The sequence below is a fragment of the Anolis sagrei genome, chromosome 2 (genome assembly GCF_037176765.1).
Source record: "Anolis sagrei isolate rAnoSag1 chromosome 2, rAnoSag1.mat, whole genome shotgun sequence".
Classification (NCBI taxonomy): domain Eukaryota; kingdom Metazoa; phylum Chordata; class Lepidosauria; order Squamata; family Dactyloidae; genus Anolis; species Anolis sagrei.
This window is the reverse complement of record NC_090022.1, coordinates 20,419,308-20,441,442: the sequence shown is the minus strand read 5'-3', so window position 1 is coordinate 20,441,442 and position 22,135 is coordinate 20,419,308. Positions and strand designations below refer to the sequence as shown.

The 22,135-nt window shown below is 44.2% G+C and overlaps 2 protein-coding genes across 2 annotated transcripts in view; both read right to left on the bottom strand.

Moving 5' to 3' along the window:
* LOC132765201 (zinc finger protein RFP-like) overlaps nt 1–22,135 on the bottom strand; it is a 63,511-nt gene that overhangs the window by 7,205 nt on the left and 34,171 nt on the right. The gene's annotated exons all lie outside the window — the stretch shown is intronic.
* On the bottom strand, nt 1,648–21,273 carry LOC132765202 (zinc finger protein RFP-like). The gene is made up of 5 exons (XM_067465602.1): nt 20,873–21,273; nt 12,100–12,195; nt 9,036–9,266; nt 2,949–3,022; nt 1,648–1,807 (listed from the first exon to the last, which is right to left on the bottom strand). Exons 1-5 carry the CDS (start codon nt 21,269–21,271, stop codon nt 1,648–1,650), a joined length of 960 nt encoding a protein of 319 aa, XP_067321703.1. The 5' UTR covers nt 21,272–21,273.

The window sequence follows — 22,135 nt, the reverse complement described above, 5'->3', positions numbered from 1 at the left end:
ATAGGCATGGTTCAGGTAAACCATCCAGCTATTATGGACTTTCACACTCAACAGACAACGTCCTGCTTGCCATGCTGGTAACCAGCCCCAGGTGTTACTCAGGGCCCTTCCACACATCCATATAACCCAGAATATCAAGGCAGAAAATCCCACAATATCTGCTTTGAACCAGGTTGCCTAAGTCCACACTGCCATATATTCCAGTTCAAAGCAAAAAATGTGGGATTTTATTCAGCTGTGTGGAAGGTGCCTGAGTCAACTAATATCTATGGCATCTGTTTAGTCATTTTAATCTTCATGAGCAGAGTGCAGAGATCATAGAATGATAGAATCAAAGAGTTGGAAGAGACCTCATGGGCCATCCAGTCCAACCCCCTGCCAAGAAGCAGGAATACTGCATTCAAATCACCCCTGACAGATGGCCATCCAGCCTCTGCTGGATGAATATTTCCGAGACAATTGAGACTTTGACTGTTTCAACATTCCTGCAGACATTCTTTATTTGGCTGGTCTGAGAAAAGATCATCACCCATTGTCTACATAATCCTATCATCTCCATGCCCAGACAGCCAAAAATTTGATCTAGGATCAGCAACAGCTATCATATTTGTATCTATTACTTTCTGTTTAACCTTTATCCTTTCATATAACGTATCTATTTTCCAAATCTAAATATGTATTAACTGTTTTATTAAATGTATCAAGGCACCCAACTCTACAGGTCAAACAAGCAGTCTGGGATCTTTTTTTTTCAGAGCCATCAGCCAGCGCCATTGTTCCAAAGGTATGTTAAACTCCTGCCTAGCCAAATATGTGTGTATGGTATGTTCCTCTTTGTTAGCAGGCATGCCTCTAAATACCCAGTCAACACCTTTCTTAAAAACCTGACTTTGTTTAATATAAAACTGGATTAAATTTTTAAAACTAAATCAGATCAGCTATGTGTTAAACCATGGTTTGAAGTTCGGAAATCATGATTTATTTATTTATTACCTTTAAATGTATTGATGTCAGTTTGCATCTTATCATGGATTTTACTAAAATGTTCAATAGATTTCCACTGACGAAGAAATAAAGTTCGAGGCACCACAAATTTTTCCTTCTTACACCTGTGGGGAAACAAGCGGGCATTATTTTTTTCAGATAGTTGTTTCAGCAAGAAAGATGCAGGAAAAGTAGGAACATTTGGGCTAGACATGGCAGAGAAGGTAATCAGTTAATCCATTTATTGTCTAAACTGGCTTTTACAAAGAGCAACGATAATTTGGAAATGTTGCCATTTCAGAAAACAGAAGGTAAATAGGAAACATGTACACTACATATTTGAATGCACAGATTGTTGTTGTGGTGTGCCTCCAAGTTGCTTCCAACTTGTGGCAACCCTAAGGTGACCCTACTACAGGGTGTTCTTTGCCAGATTTGTTCAGAGGGAGTGGGTGTCTTAGCTTTCCTCTGAGGCTGAGATAGTGTGGATAGAAATTAATACAAACCTATTACAACGGCTGTTTTTCATGCCAGATTTTTGTTCCACAAGATGGAAAGTTTATTGCACAGAAAACATAACAGAAAATCTTTGATCAAGGATCCATGTCAATTAAAGGAATAACTGCTGATTTTTGGAAAAGTTGTGTAAGTCTCATAAATGGCTCAGGTGTCTTTTGCGGGCTCCACTTCTCCCCCAAAAGAGCTGGGTTTGGTTCCCCCAAAGGGCCCCGAGGAGGATGGTGAGCGATAGTATGATAGCTGGGTCTGGAAGCTTCGAGCGTTATGCACATTCTGCAACGGCGGTTGTGAATAAGGGAAGGGACTATGTGGTCCAGAGAGGAGGTGGAGTGAGAGCGAGGAGAGTGGCACAGTGAAAGCAGAAATATACTTTGGAGTTGCATTTAGTGAAAGGATAGACAGGAGGGGAGGGTTAGGATAAGGTTTAGGGTAAGGTTTAGGGCAGTGGTTCTCAACCTGGGGTCCCCAGATGTTTTTGGACTACAACTTCCAGAAATCCTAACAGCTGGTAAAGTAGTTGGGATTTCTGGGAGTTGTAGGCCAAAAACATCTGGGGACCCCAGGTTGAGAACCACTGGTTTAGGGTAAGGTTTACGGTTAGGGTTTGGGTTAGAGATTAGGCTTAGTCTTAGGGGTTAGGTAAAGGTAAAGGTAGTCCCCTGACATTAAGTCCAGTCATGTCTGACTCTGGGGTGTGGTGCTCATCTCCATTTCTAAGCCGAAGAGCCAGCGTTGTCCGTAGACACCTCCAAGGTCATGTGGCCGGCATGACTGCATGGAGCGCCGTTACCTTCCCGCCAGAGCGGTACCTATTGATCTACTCACATTTGCATGTTTTCAAACTGCTAGGTTGGCAGAAGCTAGGGCTGACAGCGGAAGCTCACGCCGCTCCCCGGAATCGAACCTGTGACCTTTCGCTCAGCAAGCTCAGCAGCTCAGTGCTTTAACCCACTGCGCCACCGGGGGCTCCTGTCTTAGGGGTTAGGGTAAGGATAAGAGTTAGGTTTCAGGCAAGGGTTAGGGTTTTACCATTCAATAACTCTTACATTCCTTCTATAATATCTGTGTCCGGCCTGGCTTAGAGTACCTCAGTCTCTCACTCCGCCCCGTTGTCTTGGTCACATGTTACATTCTACATTGTGCAAACAGCGCTCCCAAAGGAGCGAAGCAGAAACAGCGTAACACTTGGAGCTTCCGGACCCAGCTATCATACTATCACCAAATGGTGATGCCCAGAATGGAGAGGGAAGTCCCACTCTTTACCCAAAGAGGGGGGAAGGGAGGGAGGGTTTCCTGGCATGGAAGAAGGCCCTCTACACATGGCTGGCCCAGAAAGAGGCAAAGGCCACATTTATATTGAGGCTTTGAAGCAGGAAGTGAGCAGAATTCTGGGAAATGTAGTTTAGGGTGGGGCCTTTTGAATTATCTGCCATAGGAGTCCTTACCTTCCCAAACTATGTTTCCCAAAATTCTGCTTGCCACCTTGTGCCTCCTCCTCCTCCTCTGCCGTGTTCATTCTCTAAAGGGATTTTGAGATAAAAAGGGATTGTTGGGAGTTGAATCAACCCTGTGAGGCAGGCAAAGTTGAGAGGTAGTAACTCCAAAGGGTTTTTTTTGTGTGTATGTATGTGTGTCAGGACCAACTTGAGAAACTGCAAGCTGCTTCTGGTGTGAGATAATTGGCCATCTGCAAGGACATTGCCCAGGGGACACCCATTTGTTTGATCTTTTACTATCCTTGTGGGAGGCTTCTCTCATGTCCCCACATGGGGAGCTGGAGCTGATATAGGGAGCTCATCCGTGCTCTCCCCAGATTCGAACCTACAACGTGTCAGTCTTCAGTCCTGCCGGCACAAGGATTTAACCCATTGCGCCACCGGGCTCTCCTTACTCAAAGTTTACCTAGTAGGTTTCCTATTTTTCTTATTGTTGTTGTCATTTCAAAGGCAGGATGGGCATCTGTTGGAGGTAATTTGGCTGTGCTTTCTTCTGTCTGGCAGAAAAAAGGGGGTTGGACTCTCTCCCGCCCCCTGTGTGCAATTACTTAACAAAAAGTAACAAAGAATTTGTTAATTTCATTATAATAACAAAACAGAAAATTAAGATATTTTAGAAACATTTTAGAAACAATTTTCTACCCGCGCCCTCTAATTTTGTAAAGAGTATTGAAAAAAATTTCATTGATCACACAGGCCTAGTACCCAGCCATCTGGCTGAGAAGGGGACTCTTTTTCTTTTTGTTATGGGACTAACCTACTGCCCACTGGGAACATAAACATATCTGAGCTAACAGGGACTTCATAGGAAGTTGGAAGTACATTAGGGGGGATTCGCTGAATGGGAGTTAGAATGGGCTTTCTTTGTTTCCTGTAAGACTCTGAATACAGTAGGCCTGGGTAACAACGCAAAAATTTGTTTCTAAAATCGATTTGTAATTGGGGTGTTTTTTTGTTTCGATATTTAAAATAATTACAAAATTTTCCAAAAAAAAAGTTCGGTATTTATGAAATTTCGTAAATATTTACAAAACATTTCGTAAAGATGGCGCCCTTTTTTTCAATATTTTTTAAATATTTTTTTAAATTTAATTATTAATTTAGTAGAATAGGGAGGAGAAATTATTATTGAGGGAAGGCAGGCACTCACTCTGGCGGGCCCTCTCGCTCGCCGCTCGCTCGCTGCTCGCCCTCTCGCTCGCCCTCTCACTCGCCCTCGCCCTCTCGCTCGCCGCTCGCCCTCTCACTTGCCCTCTCCCTCGCCGCTCGCCCTCGCCCTCTCGCTCGCCGCTCGCCCTCTCACTCGCCCTCTCGCTCGCCGCTCGCCCTCTCACTCGCCCTCTCGCTTGCCGCTCGCCCTCGCCCTCTCGCTCACCGCTCGCCCTCTCGCTCGCCCTCTCGCTTGCTCAGCCGGCGCCGAGAGAGGAGAGCTCCCAGCAAGCCAGGCGGCCATCTTACGTATTTCCGAAATGGACGGAAATACAAAATTTTTTGGCGCCTGCCATTTCGATATTTAAAAACACTTCCAGGTTTAAAAATGAGTTTTGTAATCGTTTCGTAATTCAAAAATTAACGAATTTTTTAACGAATTACGAATTAACGAAACGAATTGCCCAGCCCTAGAATACAGTTGTGTAGCTGGTTCATGAGGTCACAAAGAGTTGGAAGCAACTGAACGAATAAACAACAGCAACAACAAACCTGGAACTGCTTGTGAGCCATCTTTAATTCTTAAGAACCTGCAGCACTGACAGAATTTCTATAATTGAGATTTTTGATGAGATCACAAAACCACACATTTGAAATGGCCCTGAAGATTCTTCGTTCAACCAAGGAGAGGCAGGATATTTCCCATGTCCTCCAGCATTTTTTTTAAAAATCTACATACCTTTTCAAGGATCCTTTCATGTCCTAAAATATAAAGAAAGAGAAATTCAGTTGCATGCACCAGATGACCCAAAGACTACTAAAAGGACATATCCTGTGATATTTCCCACATTTTGACATAACTGCATAGACTTTGTATTTCTAGGTGCAAAGATTACTGCAGACACTTTTGAACTGTGGTGTTGGAGGCAAATTCTGAGAGTGCCTTGGACTGCAAGAAGATCCAACCAGTCCATACTTCAGGAAATAAAGCCAGACTGCTCATTGGAGGGAAGGATATTAGAGGCAAAGATGAAGTACATTGGCCACATAATGAGGAGACAGCAAAGCCCAGAGAAGACAATTATGCTGGGGAAAATGAAGTGACTGGCTTGACTGGCTTGAGCTGGGGGTGGTGATGGCTGACAGGGAGGTCTGGCATGGCCTGGTCCATGAAGTCACTAAGAGTCGGAAATGACTGAACGAATAAACAACAAACAAGCACTGTTTTTGCTGGGCTCCTATGTTGTCAGGCAAATTAGAATGGCTGTGGATTAGGCCCAAGCCATTGTGGGTTGCCTGGTGAGAAAACATAAGCCAATATTCCAGAATAAATCTCACCAAGTTGAAGAGAAAGCCACCGAGATCTTTATTTCATTCCAGCTGGAAAGGATAACGACTGCAGTAATCTGCCAGCAAAATTGACATGCCCATTGAGCAAAAAGATACAACCTATATAGTCTTCAGATTAAAAAGTTCCCATGCCCACAACTCCCCCCCCCCCCCCCCGAGCTGGCATTGTTATGATTGGCTGTGTCGTCAGCAAGCCAGCAGGAGAGCCAATGGCGGCCTGAGCCCTGCTTTGGCCTCTCAGCCAATGGGATGGAAGGAAGGCGGGCAACAGGAAAACAATGAAGAAATGTCCAGTTGACTGGTTTAAATGACTAATGTTTGCAAAATGGCTCAGCAATTGCTTTTTTAGCCCTCAAGCTGGCCAGGCTATTGTCTTGACTTTCTTGAAAATACATTTTTTGCCTGGCTCAGAAGCCAGATCTTTCGTTGTCCTTCCGTCTGGAATAAGGGTCCATTGATGGGATTTATGACTGGTGTCGGCCAACTGGATTCTCACAATGAAAAAAGAGGTTCTGGGGAGTCCTGATCCTCTGCATGTAGGGCGGCACCCTTTGTGTAGGTGGATCAAGATGCCCAGAGGTCTTATCTCCAGATGGACTAGCCTTTTGCCCTCCGAGATCTGGTTGATAAGAACCATTTGTTTTATTGTCCTTGCAAATGGGCTTGGTGAAACCTTTTATTAGGGGATTAGTAGCTCAGGAAGCATGAGGGGACTTCCTGAGCCAGGTGAGTTGCTGGATTTTGAAAACAGTGGTTTTTTCTTCATGTTTCATAAATATACACATACACACATATAATGGGAAAAGGGGACATACAAGAAAATCATAAGGGATAAATCATGCAAGGTCAAGGGAGCCCTGTCAGCCCTCCCTCCCTCCACAGTGCACCAAAGGTTCATATAGATCAGTGAAATATCATAAAAGTTCATAAGGGTTTGGTACAGGGTCTCTAAGAGTTCTAAAGTCCATGAAAAGTTGATTAATGGTTTGCAAAAGTTCATAGAAAGTCTATAAGAGCGCAGGGGGTGGGGTGGGGGGGGGGGGTAACCTCTGATATCACTACTATTTGAGACTTGGCATGTTTCTTGAACACCTACAAAGTGGCTGTGACCAGCCATTAAAGGGTCCCTATAATGTTGACTAATGGTGAATCCAAAATGCATGTGCTTCTTTTTGCATCCCCAAATCCCCTTCTGATCACAAGTGAATACACACAATGCCAATTCGGACATTCAGACAACATGGACAGTCACATGATGTTACTTTGTACAACAGTATATACAGTACTTTTAGATTGATTTTTTAACTCAATCCATCAGGATATTTGAAGTTGTAGCAGTAAGGAAAAGAACGCTGAACTTAGTCTATACACAAATTGATAAGGAACACAAGTAACACAAAACATAAACAAAAAGATTTCTTCAAAAATCAGGATGTTTAGCTGAACAGTTCTCTGATAGAATAAATCAGGAAAGTCATAAGAAAGCCGTTATATTTCATCATAACTTAGCCTCCGACGCAGGCAAAAGTTGTTGGAAATAGCAACCTTCCAAGCCTCCACTAACTGAAATTAAATCCAGACAAGACAGAGGTACTCCTGGTCAGTCGCAAGGCCGAACGGGGTATAGGGTTACAGCCTGTGCTGGACGGGGTCGCACTCCCCTTGAAGGCGCAGGTTCGCAGCTTGGGTGTGACCCTGGACTCATCGTTGAGCCTGGACCCCCAGGTTTCAGCGGTGACCAGGGGAGCATTTGCACAGCTCAGGCTCGTGCGCCAGCTGCGCCCGTATCTCGGGAAGTCTGACTTGGCCACGGTGGTACACGCTCTTGTCACATCCCGCCTGGACTACTGCAACGCTCTCTACGTGGGGCTGCCCTTGAAAACGGCCCGGAAGCTTCAGCTGGTTCAGCGCGCGGCAGCCATGTTACTAACTGGAGCGGGTGGCAGGGAGCACACAACGCCCTTGTTGTCCCAGCTCCACTGGCTGCCGATTTGCTACCGGACCCAATTCAAGGTGCTGGTTTTGGCCTACAAAGCCCTAAACGGTTCCGGCCCAAAATACCTTTCGGACCGCATCTTGGCCTACGAGCCCACGAGGACCTTGAGATCGTCTGGGGAGGCCCTTCTCTCGATCCCGCCTGCCTCACAGGCACGGCTGGCGGGGACGAGGGAGAGGGCCTTCTCGGTGGTGGCCCCCCGGCTGTGGAACACTCTCCCTGCACACATCAGACAGGCGCCCTCCCTCATGTCCTTTCGAAAAAGCCTTAAGACATGGCTGTTCGAGAGGGCATTTAATTAAGTGCTAAACAATACGGTAAGAGAACTGGAATGGAACAAGGAATATGAGACTGGTTATGATTCCACTATGAGACGATGCGGATTTTTAGTGTAGTCTGTAATTGTTGTATAGTCTATATGTTGTTGAAACTAGTTTTTTTGTAATTGTCTTTTATGTGTACTGTACACCGCCATGAGTCGCCCTTAATGGGCTGAGAATGGCGGTTAATAAGTGCATCAAATAAATAAATAAATAAATAACTGTTTGCAAATGTGTATAATTGTTACCCTATATTGTATATTTTGGTTTGCCTGTTTGACTATATCTCTTTGGTGTGTGTGTGTGGGGGGGGGGGGGGCTTCAGACACAGGACTCCATTTTGTATTCAGCATCAGAACTCAGTGACGGTGGATGCATGTTGCTGTTTGGACTTTAGTAGAGAAGTATGGCTTGTGGACTTCAGTGAGTACAGCTATACTTAAAGACATTGGACTATGGACTAGTATGCTGAATATATACCAGAAGTTTGTTAGTAAACCTGGGATGTTATTTTTTAAAGAAGACTACTTTGGGTTTTTTTTTTAAATCTCTTGAGTGCATATTTTAAGTAAGAGGTTTGAAGAAAGTGTATATTTTTTGGACAACTGCAAACTGAAATTTCAAAGAAACAACCATCTTCTGCTACTTGAATAGTGGCATCCTTGGCAGTTTAAGGACATGGTTCTTCAGTTTAACAGCTGAGTTACCTGTGTGCCATTACATGAATGCTTGTGAATATCACTTGTTCAAAGAGTTGACTTCTAACAAGGTCATGCTTTTCTTGACTAGTGATTTGCAAAAGGCGGTCTCCACATGTTCATGGAGATTCACATTTGCTAAACCAATGTGACACCATTTTTACCTTTTCAATAAGTTTATGGTGCACTTATTTCTAATAGATTATGGAATTTCCAATAAAAGTAGCATGAACAAATATTGCCAAGAAAACTCCATAAGAAGGTTTGTCTTAAGGTTGCCAGAAGTTGAAGACACACAATTGCAAGAAGAAGCATCAAATTAGTGCATTTGCTTAGTAAAAGCAAGAGCCTCTTCTCAGGTAGCAGAAGCCATCTGTTCATTATAGCACACACTTTTCCTCAGTGACCTCCCTTGCATTTAACATTGCTTTATTTTGTGACAGATAATTTGCAAGCCTGACTGGTGGAGCATATGTCTCTGAAGATCTAGGGACAACCTAATTTTTTTCCTACCAAAGCTTACCTGCAACAATTCATTTTCTGGCTGGTTATGTTTTTCTTCCATCTTCTTGATATCTGTCTCCACAGAGGACATTTTCTCAGAAAGTCTGGCAGTCTTTTTATTACTGATGTTTCGAATCTCTTTATTCAGATCTTGCAACTGAGTCAGCAAGTCCTGTTCTTTTTTGTTTAGGGATTCACGCAGTTGCTTAAATTCTGTCACTATTTTTGTTCTTTCTGTTTCAATGTTTTCCTATAGTGAAAAAGAAAATCTATATAAATAAAAATGTAATGTTTGTTTGTGGGATTAACAGAACTCAAAAACCACTGGATGAATTGACACCAAATTTGATAAAAGACACCTAACAACCCAATGTATGTCCTTCACTCAAAAAATTGCTTTTGTCATTTGGGAGTTGTAATTGCTGGGATTTATAGTTCACCTACAATCAAAGAGGATTCTGAACCCCACCAACGTTGGAATTGAACCAAATTGGCACACAGTTCTCCCATGACCAACAGAAAATACTGGGTTTGGTGGGCAGTGTCCTTTGGTTTTGGACTTGTAGTTCACCTACATCCAGAGAGCACTGTGGACTCAAACAATGATGGATCTGGACCAAACTATACACAAATACTCAATATGCCCAAATGTGAACACTGGTGGAGTTTGGGGGAAATAGAATCTTGACATTTGGGAGTTGTAGTTGCTGGGATTTGTAGTTCACCTACAATCACAGAGCATTCTGAACCCGACCAACAATAGAATTGGGCCAAACCTCCCACACAGAACCCCCATGACCACCAGAGTGGGCCACAGCAAAGCGTGGCAGGAGACGGCTAGTAGGGAATAAGACCAGCCTCAGGAGTTTCACTCCACACACTCACACTTCTGAGGCATAAAGCGGGGGAACATATAATCGTTTCAACCCTCCCCCAACCCTGAAGAACATAGAATCAAACAGGAGGACATATTAAATTTGTGAATAATCAAATCTGTTTTTACAGTTTTTAATGGTTTTTATATGGTTTATATTATATGCTTAATGTTTTAATTATATTTTATGTTATTGGGGGCATTGAATTTTACCATTTGTAAACCGCCCTTAGTTGCCTCTGGGCTGAGAAAAGTGGTATATAAATATGGTAAATGAATAAATAAATAAAATGTAAATGTACAGATGTATGTGTGAGGGGAGGGGAGGTGACTGTATCATCATTATCATGGTTATTGTTATTATTATCCTGCTATCTTCACAATAATGGAACTTAAGGCAGCTAATGATGCATTTAAAAGCAAAAGTATGTTACTGTTTCTATAAATGATTAAAATGATTTTAAAAATGTATAAATATTAATAATTTAAAATATTCATTAAAACATCATATACAAATATTAAAAACTTTCAATTCTGTGGGTAGTAGTGCATGGCCGTTCTTAGTTGGTGGAGCGATTTGTCTAGTTAATTGCGATAACGAATGAAACTCTGACATGCTAACTAGTTATGTGACCCCTGAGCAGTTGGCGTCCAACTTCTTAAAGGGATAGGTGGCATTCAGCCACCTGAGACTGAGCAATAACAAATCTGTGATACCCTTAGATGTCCGGGGCTGCACACACGCTACACTGACTGGCTCAGCATGTGTTTACCCTACGTCGACAGGTAGGGGTAACTCATTGAACCCTATTTGTGATGGGGATAGGGGATTGCAATTATTCCCCATGAATGAGGAATTCCCAGTAAGTGCAGGTAAATATTTTTTTTTAAACTATTCTCTATGAGAACTAATGGTTTGACTCTGAAGGAACTGGGGGTGGCCACAGCCAACAAGGAGCTCTGGCATGGGCTGGTCAGCCCCCCCCCCCCCCAAATTCTCATGGTGGTTCGCGGGAAGGCCTTACTGGTGCATTATTTAAACTGTTATGTTTATTCATATCATGATCTGATCACCATATTCAATATATCCCATATGCATGGGGGTATTGGGGTAACGATACAAAAGGTTTGCTAGGGTAGATCCTTTTTCACTCAGTCTCAGCCCCTCGAAACAAACTCAGCCCCCCCCCCCCCCCCCCGAATTGAAATCCTGGCTACGGCCCTGGGACAAGAAGTGCTTTATATTTTAGATTTCCCCCCTAGATTTTAGAATATCTTTATTAGCATATACATACAGTATGAGATATCTTGGAGAAGGGATTCATGTCTAACACACAAAATATATGTGTAAGATATAAATCCACACATAGCCTGTAATTAGTTTTCTAAACATGTTTTGATAATTTTGTTTGTTGTTTATTTGCTCAGTCGCTTCCGACTCTTTGTGACCTCATGGACCAGCCCATGCCAGAGCTCCCTGTTGGCATGGCCACCCCCAGCTCCTTCAAGGTCAATCCAGTGACTTCAAGGATACCATCCATCCATCTTTCCCTTGGTCTGCCCCTCTTCCTTTTTCCTTCGTTTCCCCCAGCATCATTCTCTTCTCCAAGTTTTCCTGTCTTCTCATGATGTAGCTAAATATTTGCCTCTAATATCCTTCCCTCCAGTGAGCAGCCAGGCAATATTTCCTGAAGTATGGACTGCTTGGATCTTCTTGCGGTCCAAGGCACTCTCAGAATTTTCCTCCAACACCGCAGTTCAAAAGCATCTGTCTTCCTTCGCTCAGCCTTCCTTATGGTATAGCTCTCGCATCCATAGGTTACTATGGGGAATACCATTGCTTTAACTATGCGGATCTTAATTAATTAATTAATTTTGTACATGGAACAAAGTTTATGTGCACTCTACCATCAGAAAGTAATGGTGTAATTATCTGTTTCCCATGTAGACAATTTCAGATTTCGGAATATTTTGGATTTCAAAATTCTGGGTAAGGGATGCTCACCTTGGATTTGCAAAGTTGAGCAAACAGGTGAAATATCTTACCTCGGTGATCTTCTTGAGATTGCCTCATCTGCATGGAGTACCTGTACTCTACCACTTTTTCTGGTCTAGAGCTATGGCTTCTCTCTGGAAGTTACAACTCCAGCCTTGCAGAGGCAGTATATCAATTAGCTTAAGTAATGCTGTTATTGACTTAAATACCCACCAACAGTCTCCGCATTTCAGTCTCCACGCTCTGTTTATAAGTAAAAATGTCGTCTCTTTCTTTCTTCAGAATTTTCAGATGATCCCAAATTTTATTCTAAAGGGAAAAAATGAAGACATTTCAGTTAGTTCTAGGCATGATGGCAGGGTCTTCTGAAAGTCCCAACAAGACAGGGATCAAGGAGACTTTCCGATAGGGGAGCAGAAGGAGGAGGGAGCACTTGCACTCTTCATGCAGCCTTCTGCATTTACTCAAACCTTTTCTAATTGTAATGAAGATACTTTTGTAACCCCTTTCAGTTATTCCTATGCTCCAATGGGTGGGAAAACCTTAAGGAAGGTATAGTCAGCCTTCCACGTTTGGAGCTTTTACTTTTGCAGATTTAATTATTCACATGTTTGCTTAACCTGTTCTCTCTAGGAATATCTAGATCCACTGGTGATGTAGTTTAACACAATGACCGTGGCTTCTCAGTCTGTTGCAGCCTTCTTCCGCCTTCGCAGCCGTTGTAACATGGGCCATGTTATCCTCCGCCTGCTCCGCCGTTGAGGTCTTTGGGTCTTCGGACTTGTGTTAAACTACATCACCAGTGGAACCTCATCTGTGAAGACTGTTCAGCTGTGCACTGACCTCCACACATTAAAAAAACCCACGCACAGGCATCTTCCAAAGAAAATAAAAACCAAGCAACCAAAGTCCCATGGCGATCAGCGAGTGGCGACGGGGGCAGGACTGTGAAATCCGGAAGCCCCTAGTCACAGACTGGCACATGGGCGGTGGGTACGGACTCAGTCGTTCTACCTCAAGGACCGAGGCAGTTGAGTAGTTCGGCAGCTGTATCCGCGACTGAGCAGCCCTTTTGAGGATCCACTCTGCTCACCCCACACGGGGAGGGGGCTAGAAAAGGTGCCCTAAACATAGTCTGCCTCACTTATCCCTGACTGGACTGCCGCGTCCAGTGGGGTCACCACCCTGCGGCCAAAAAAGGAAAATGAACTTCGGTACGTGGAACGTACGGACTCTGATGGACAACAGTGGCAGTGAACGCCCTGAACGCAGAACTGCCATCATCGCAAGGGAGCTGGGACGCTTCAACATCGACATAGCAGCCCTTCAGGAGACCCGGAGAGCAGGGGAGGGACAGCTGAAGGAAGAAAAAGGAGGCTACACCTTCTTCTGGAAGGGACTGCCTGAAGAAGACCAAAGAATGCACGGAGTCGGCTTTGCCATCAGAAATGATTTGGTGAAACATCTGTCCGAAGCACCCACTGGCATCAACGAACGACTCTCAACCCTCCGAATCGATCTTGCCAAAAACCAACGGGCAACCATCATAAGTGCCTATGCACCAACACTAGATGCTGATGAAGACATCAAGGAGAAATTCTACTGTCAGCTGGACACCGTCCTATCGGGGATACCTAAGGAGGACAAAATCATCCTCCTGGGGGACTTTAATGCAAGAGTCGGGCGAGACTTCGACCTGTGGCCAGGGACCATCGGAAAAGACGGGGTTGGAAACAGCAACCCGAATGGCATCCTGCTTCTCACCAAATGTGCGGAACACAACCTTGTCATCACCAACACGCTCTTCCGCCAGAAAAACAAGTTCAAGACATCATGGAAGCACCCCCGGTCAAAGCATTGGCACCTCCTAGACTATGTAATCACACGTGCCAGAGACCGCCGTGACGTGCTCCTCACAAGAGCCATGACAGGTGCTGACGACTGCTGGACTGACCACAGGCTAATCCGATCCTCGATGGCTATCAAGATCGCTCCCAAGCGCAGACTCCAAGGCAGAAAGACAAGGCGCAAAATGAACACCCAAGCCCTTCAGGAGCCCTCCAGACGAGCCCATCTCCAAACAGCACTCAAGAACCATCTACCCACAGAACACCCCGAAAATGTTGAGGAACATTGGAACAAACTGAAGACCTCCATCATCCAAGCCTGCGAAGAAACTATTGGATACCAAGCCAAGAAACATCAAGACTGGTTTGATGAAAATGACATCGAGATCCAACAGCTAATTGACAAGAAAAGGAAAGCCTTCCAAACATGGCAGAGAAACATCAACTGTGCTGCTAAGAAAAAGATCTACGCTAGTGCAAAAGCCGAGGTCCAAAGAAGGACAAGAGAACTCAAGAACATCTGGTGGACAAAGAAGGCTGAAGAAATCCAACACCTGGCAGATACCCATAATGCTCAGGGATTTTTCAAAGCCACAAAGGTCATCTACGGACCAAGAAACCATGGCATACAGCCTCTACGCTCATCAGACGGAACCAAACTCCTGAAGGACCAAAACTCAATTGCACTACGTTGGAAAGAACACTACCAAAGCCTCCTGAACCGCAGCTCCAATGTGGCCGAAGAGGTCCTCTCACAAATCCCGCAACAACAAACCAGGGATGAGCTTGCAGCACCGCCTAGTTTGGAAGAAGTCAGCAATGCCATCAGCCAGCAGAAGAATAACAAAGCCAGCGGACCGGACGGGATCCCTGCTGAAATCTTCAAAGAGGGAGGACCTGAGCTGACACACCAACTCCACCAGCTCATAGAAAAAATGTGGGTGACCGAGAAAATCCCAGCAGACTTCAAGGATGCCACCATCATCACCCTCTTCAAAAAAGGGGAAAGAACAGACTGCGGAAACTATCGAGGTATCTCCCTTCTAACCTCCGCTGGGAAAATCCTCGCAAGAATCCTTGCAAACCGCCTTCTGCCCCTCTCAGAAGACACCCTCCCAGAATCCCAGAACGGCTTCCGCCCCTCCAGAGGAACCGTGGACATGATCTTCACTGCACGACAGCTCCAAGAAAAATGCAGGGAACAAAACCAACCTCTGTACATGGCATTCATCGACCTTGCCAAGGCATTCGACACAGTGAATCGCAGCGCTCTCTGGACCATCCTCCACAAAATCGGATGCCCTAACAAATTTGTGAACATCCTGCGGCTCCTCCACGATGACATGATGGCAACAGTCTTGGACAGCAATGGCTCCCAAAGTGACCCATTTAAGGTGGAATCGGGTGTCAAACAGGGATGTGTTATTGCCCCAACTCTATTCTCCATCTTCATCGCAATGATACTTCACCTTGTTGATGGGAAGCTTCCCACCGGAGTGGAAATCATCTATCGGACAGATGGCAAGCTGTTCAACCTCAGCAGACTGAAAGCCAAAACCAAAGTTACAACAACATCTGTTATAGAACTCCAGTATGCTGATGACAATGTCGTCTGTGCGCATACAGAAGAAGATCTACAAGCCACTCTAAACACCTTCGCAGAAGCATACACGAAGCTTGGCCTGTCACTGAACATTGAGAAAACCAAAGTGCTCTTCCAGCAGTCACCAGCCAACTCCTCCCCAATGCCAGAGATACAGCTTAATGGTGTAACATTAGAAAACGTTGACCATTTCCGCTACCTTGGCAGCCACCTCTCCACCAAAGTCAACATCGACGCTGAAATACAACACCGCCTGAGCTCCGCAAGTGCAGCATTTTCCCGAATGAAGCAGAGAGTGTTTGAGGACCGGGACATCCGTAGGGAGACCAAGGTGCTTGTCTATAAAGCTATTGTCCTCCCAACCCTGCTATACGCCTGTGAGACGTGGACTGTCTACAGACGTCACATGCAACTCCTGGAACGATTCCATCAGCGCTGCCTCCGGAAAATCCTGCAAATCTCCTGGGAAGACAAGCGGACAAACGTCAGTGTGCTGGAAGAAGCAAAGACCACCAGCATTGAAGCGATGGTCCTCCAACATCAACTCCGCTGGGCTGGCCACGTTGTCCGGATGCCTGACCACCGTCTCCCAAAGCAGTTGCTCTATTCCGAACTTAACAACGGAAAACGGAATGTCGGTGGACAGGAAAAGAGATTTAAAGATGGGCTCAAAGCCAACCTTAAAAACTCTGGCATAGACACTGAGAACTGGGAAGCCCTGGCCCTTGAGCGCTCCAGCTGGAGGTCAGCTGTGACCAGCAGTGCTGCAGAATTCGAGGAGGCACGAGTGGAGGGTGAAAGAGAGAAACGTGCTAGGAGGAAGGCGCGTCAAGCCAACCCCGACCGGGACCGCCTTCCACCTGGAAACCAATGCCCTCACTGCGGAAGAAGGTGCAGAGCAAGAATAGGGCTCCACAGCCACTTACGGACCCACAAGAACATTGGAGGACCATCATACTCGGAAAACGAGGGATCGCCTAAGTAAGTAAGTAAAGTAAGTATCTAGATCCTCCAGCATGACTGCACTGAGTCATGCAGAGGACCCAGAGATCCCGAGAGCTGCTTTTTCAGATTAAAAATAGTGTTTTTAATGTACGGTTTCCCCATTTTTTGCAGAAATCCTGTGCCCCAAACCCTAGCATAGACTCATAGAGTTGGAAAAGACCACAAGGAGCATCTAATCCAACCCCCTTAACAACAACAACAACAACAACAACAACAACAACAACAACTTTATTTTTATACCCCACCAACCATCTCCCCAAGGGGACTCGGGGTGGCTTACAAGGGACAAGCCCAAAAATTACAAATAGAACACAACCAATTAAAAACATCAGATAAAATATAAAAAACAATCACAATTGTAAACAACAACAAAACAATATGGCTGAGAAAAAGAACATAGGGAGTGCAAGGAAAGTGCATCAATCAAGTAGACAGGGCTGGGAATAGTGTCATCAAAAGTGTTGAGGCTTTCTCAACAAAAGGAAAAGTGGGAGCTGGAAAGGACAGAATTAATGCAGTCTGACACCACTATAACTGCCATGGCTAAATACTATCAAATCGTAGGAACTGTAGTCATAAAAGACTGTAAGGAATTGTCGTTATACAAGGCTAAAAGGCCTTCCTGGCCAAAAAAATGCTTATGCCTCACAACACTACAGCTCCCACGATTCTGCAGCATTGGGCCATGTGACTGTTCAACTGGTGTCAAACTACATTAATTCTACAGGATAGAGCTTGTCTTGCAATAAAAATGTATACTGACACCTTACTGGACGCTTGGAAATATGTGTGCATGTTATAAATAATATTTCAATAACTTTAAATCATAGATTCTTTTTATTGCAATTTTCCAGTATGAGAAAGGGTATCAGAACTTTTACACAAAGAATGACGTTGGACATTCAGACATACAAATTCTATGTAACTACAGTTACACTGGCTTACGAACAAAGGGGAATTACATTTTTAGTCAGCATTCACATTACACATATAAACATTAATTCATCCACATGTATACATTGCCATTCTTCTTGAGTCATCTCATGGCAAAGAGCACTTTTTAGGCCAGACCTTGCAGCCTGGCAATGCACAGTTCCAAAACTTCCCTAAGAACAATGCCAAGGATCAGATCTCCGTTTTCCTTACAGCAGGCACTGACTCCCTACAAACGTACCATGACTCCAAAATCGCACTCCTTTCTCTTCACGGAGCAAGTGATCGGACTTCTGCTTGCCATTGCAGATCTATCACTCTCAAGTACATATACCATCTCACTCCTTCCCATCGAGAAGAGCGGCAGGTGGGCCAGACTCATGTGGTCTGCCACAATTTTGGAATTGTAATATAGCTACCAGTATTATTATTATTATTTTTAAAAACCCTCTAAAATGAAGACAATAAATGAACAACACTCTGAAAAGAGGGGAATTGGATACATGAAACAATCAGGGCCAGCTAACACCTCCCAACAAGGGATTCACCCAGGCAGGAACTAGAAGACCTTAGTCAGTGTAGGTGAACTCTTATCTTTAGGCTTCACTGCATCGTGTTTATTTCCACTGAAGTACCAATGTTACTGATTTCAGTTCTTCTAGAATGCAACTTGAACTTCCTGGCTCTATCAGTAGGTCACAGTCTCTCTCTTGCAGAAGATAGATAGCAAGCTGGCTTGCCACAGCTGTTCCTTTTTAAAGCCAGTAAACTGTTTAATTACAAAGTTCCATCACAGAATATTGTAAGATAAAGAGTTCTTCTAATGAAGCTGCATACTGTCCATTATTATCTAGGAGTCTTGGTAATTCTGATAGAAGATATCTATATTACATCTTTGTGCGGAGCTACTGCCAGATGCAACTTGTCTGAAGGCCAGTATGCTACAACTCACCCTTGGTCACCTCTAGATTGGACTACTGTAATGCGCTCTACGTGGGGCTGCCCTTGAAAACGGCTCGGAAATTTCAACTGGTCCAACGGGCAGCGGCCAGGATGTTAACTGGTGCTCCTTACAGTGAGAGGTCAACCCTTCTGTTCAAGGAGCTCCACTGGCTGCTGTTTATTTTCCGAGCCCAATTTAAGGTGCAGGTGCTTACCTACAAAGCCCTGAACGGTTTGGGACCATCCTACCTGCGTGACCGCATCTCCATTTCCGAACCCACGCGTTCACTTTGTTCATCTGGAGAGGCCCTACTCGTGATCCCGCCTGCGTCGCAAGCGCGTTTGGTGGGGACACGGGACAGGGCCTTTTCTGTGGTGGCCCCCCGACTCTGGAACACCCTCCCCAAAAAACTTAGACAGGCCCCTACATTGGCAGTCTTTAGAAAGAACTTGAAGACCTGGCTGTTCCGATGTGCCTTCCCAGAATAGGAAATCTCCAATACCAAGTCCCAGAAGCACTTTATTAGAACTAAGATTGCCGCACACTGCACACTGCCCCTACCCTATAATCCTTATATACCACCTGTCACATCAGCACTTTTAATTCTGTACCCATCACTCTGGCCCAGCCCAGTTTTATTGTGTTTTGGTGTATTGTTTATTGTTTTGTTGTTTAATATTGCTTTAATTGTTTTTAATTTGCTTTAGGTTTTGTATTGTTATGTTGTGTATTGAGGTCTTGGCCATTGTATGCCGCACCGAGTCCTTCGGGAGATGCTAGCGGGGTACAAATAAAGTTAATACTAATAATACTAATAATACTACTACTAATAATAATAATAATAATACAACTCACCCTCATTCTTAATTATGAGTCATTTGTAAGTCAGATGTTTGTAACTCAGGGATTGCCTGTACATCCAACACATGACAAAAACCCACCCTTCCAAGAAATGAGTAAACTTATACATGGGTCAGTTCTGGAATAGGAAAGGAGTTTGAAGACAGAGGCAAGAAACAGAGGCAACGAGCACTTCCAGGCCCTTAGCCCTCTTTGCCCAAACTTGAGGAAGAAAATCAGCTCTCTCTTCCTCCTCACTTTCTTTTTCAGCCAGCGTGTACTTCAACACCACCAGGCGGAAACAATTTTGAATAATGAAGACCAAACAGCAGCAGGCATTTTTTTTTAAAAAAGACTTTGCAGAAGGTTCTTTGGAGGGGGATTGTGGTGGCCCTTTTCAATAGGGTCTTGCAGAGAATCTTATGCAGGAAGTTATTGTTTAAAATAACCCCCACCATTCTGTTCCACCTCAAGCACCCAAAATGGTTCTTTCAACATTACTGTTTAACTCCATTTCTTCTGAAAAATACGAGAAGGAAGAGAAGACTGCCTTTATTTCTTTAGTTCGGGCAAGGATAAAATCAAGGGGCGACGGCATTAAGAAGGTTGAGAACGACTGCATTAGGTCGACTTATATATGAGTACCTGCACTATTTCAAAGTATTATTGTGAATGTACAAGAAGGTGTTTATCCCAGTATACTGCACTCAGCTCATTAATAGAAAAGATGTGTAAAAGAAAACAAGCAAAACTCCAGCATAAGCACAGACAGAGCAAGCTTTCCTCTCAGAGATCTCCAGAAGAAGAACTCAAATAACCATAGCATGTCCACTGACTCACCCCAAGGAATGCCAGTAGGGCAGAAGTGTGATTATTAGATTATTTTGGAGAGTTGTTGCAGGGAATTGGCAAACTAGCAATGAGTATCCTGCCACAGTGTATGGCAGGGAGCCACCTCCATGCGACAAAATCAGGTGTATTATTTATTTATGGTACTGTTCCATTATCTGGGTGGAGGCCACTAGGGACTACTAGAGAGAGAAGGATAATCCATTTTATGGAGGTGGAGGGTTGGTTGAAGGAGGAAAACCATTTTCTCTTTACCCCCCCTCCCCCCCCACACACACACACATGTCCCCCTCATGGAAATAACACTTATTTATGATATGAGAAGAGGGGAGAGAGAATAACCAGTGAAAATGGGGGAAATGGTTTTCCTCCTTCAGCTCCTCCTCTCCCATAAAATGGACTATCCTTCTTTCTCTAGCGCCTCCTTGTGGCCTCTAACCAGATAATGGAACAGTACCTTATTTATTAGGCCCCCTGGTGGCACAGTGAGTTAAACCGCTGAGCTCTTGAACTTGCTGACTGAATGGTTGGTGGTTCAAATCCAGGGAGCGGGGTGAGCTCCTGGTGTTAGCCCCAGCTTCTGCCAACCTAACAGTTTGAAAACATGCAAATGTAAGTACCGTAACTGTGCTCCATGTAGTCATGCTGGCCACATGACCTTGGAGATGTCTACAGACAATGCTGGCTCTTCAGCTTAGAAATTGAGATGAGCCCCCCCCCCCCCCCTTGACATGACTAGACTCAATGTCAAGGGGAAAGCTTTAGCTTTACCTACCTTATTTATTATCAATATTTTAACACTGCCCCACAGGCATGTTCTTATGGCAGCCAACATGACAGAACAACTAAAAGAGAAGTAACATGAACCTGATCTTTTTAAACTTTCTTTTAACATAATCAAACAGAAAACTCTACAAAGCAACAGGTACATTTATTCCTCACATTCGACCATCGGTACTTACATACCTTATATTCTTCAAAAGCCTCCTTCTTGGGAATCACTTTGTGTTGCCTGTGTTCTTTGGATTTGTCACATACCACACAGATTAGGATTTGATCATCTTCACAGAATAGTTTCAAAGGCTCCTGGTGTTGTTGGCACACTTCCTCCAATACTTCAGTCCCTCTGACAGTCTGAAGACTGAATTTCTTGGCGATTTCAACAATACTTGCCAGTTGTCGGATTGGCCTGATGTTCCTTTGTTGGCAGGGCTCTCTGCATTGAGGGCAAGATGTACACTGCGCAAGACACGTTTTGCAGAAAATGTGCCCACAGTCTGTGATCACTGGATCTTTGAAGTACTCCAGGCAAACTGAACAAGTTGCTTCCTCACACAGATTCCAGACCGGGTTTGCGGCTGCCATTGTGCCTGACTGAACGATTATAAAAGCCTCACTTTCGTTTCTCAGTTTTGAAACACATCTGGGCGAGTCTGTTCTTTGTGCTGACTCAGACTAAGCTTTCTTTGCATAAGAAATGGCAGCGAAATCAATGGAGGCAAAAACAATTTGGTGCTAAATTCATAAATACAGTAATTACTACACAATGTTACCATGTATAGAACTACTTTTTCTGTAGAATTGTTGTAAAACATCATGTTCTGGTGCTTAATTTGTAAAATCATAACATAATTTGACGTTTAATTGGCTTTTCCTTAATGCCTTCTTATTATCCAACATTTCACTTGTCCAACATTCTGCCAACCCGTTTATGATGGATAAGCAAGACTCTACTGTATATATATTTTAAAATACCCCCCCCCCAAAAAAAAAAGCATTTAAACTCTTATTTAAAAAAGACAATAAATTGACACACGTGTAGAAGTTTGGAGTTTCTGGAAGAGTTGGCAAGTAGTGCAGCCAAACCTATAACATATGTTTTATGTATAGGAAATAATCTTATTTATAGAATCTGCAGATCTAACTGGGAGAAAGAAGTTTGCAAGTAGACTTGGTATACTTCACCTGATGCTTGTGTTATAAAGTGTTGTAATTCAGCCAGCTGATGATGATGAGTGGTTTGGGGTGCAGGGCCTGATGGTTCTGTGGGTGCCCAGACAGAGGGGGTGTTGGAGCAAGATAGATCTCAGGTTGGGAGAATGGAGCAAGATGCTGTTTCTGAGTATGGGAATGAAACTGCTTTGGAAGCTGACAGGCAGAGAAGGGAGGATAACATGAGCTCATCCGAAGAAGCAGCTGCCTTAGAGAGAGATCCCAGGCTGCTCCTGT

Bases quoted from the DNA above. Each gene is read 5' to 3' on its own strand.
- LOC132765202 (XM_067465602.1), bottom strand. From the start codon at position 21,271: ATGGCAGCCGCAAACCCGGTCTGGAATCTGTGTGAGGAAGCAACTTGT. The intron at 12,196-20,872 runs GTATGTAAGTAC...TTTTCCCTTTAG, and splicing joins AGGCTTTTGAAGAATATAAG to AATAAAATTTGGGATCATCT. The intron at 9,267-12,099 runs GTGGGTATTTAA...TTTTCACTATAG, and splicing joins CTGAAATGCGGAGACTGTTG to GAAAACATTGAAACAGAAAG.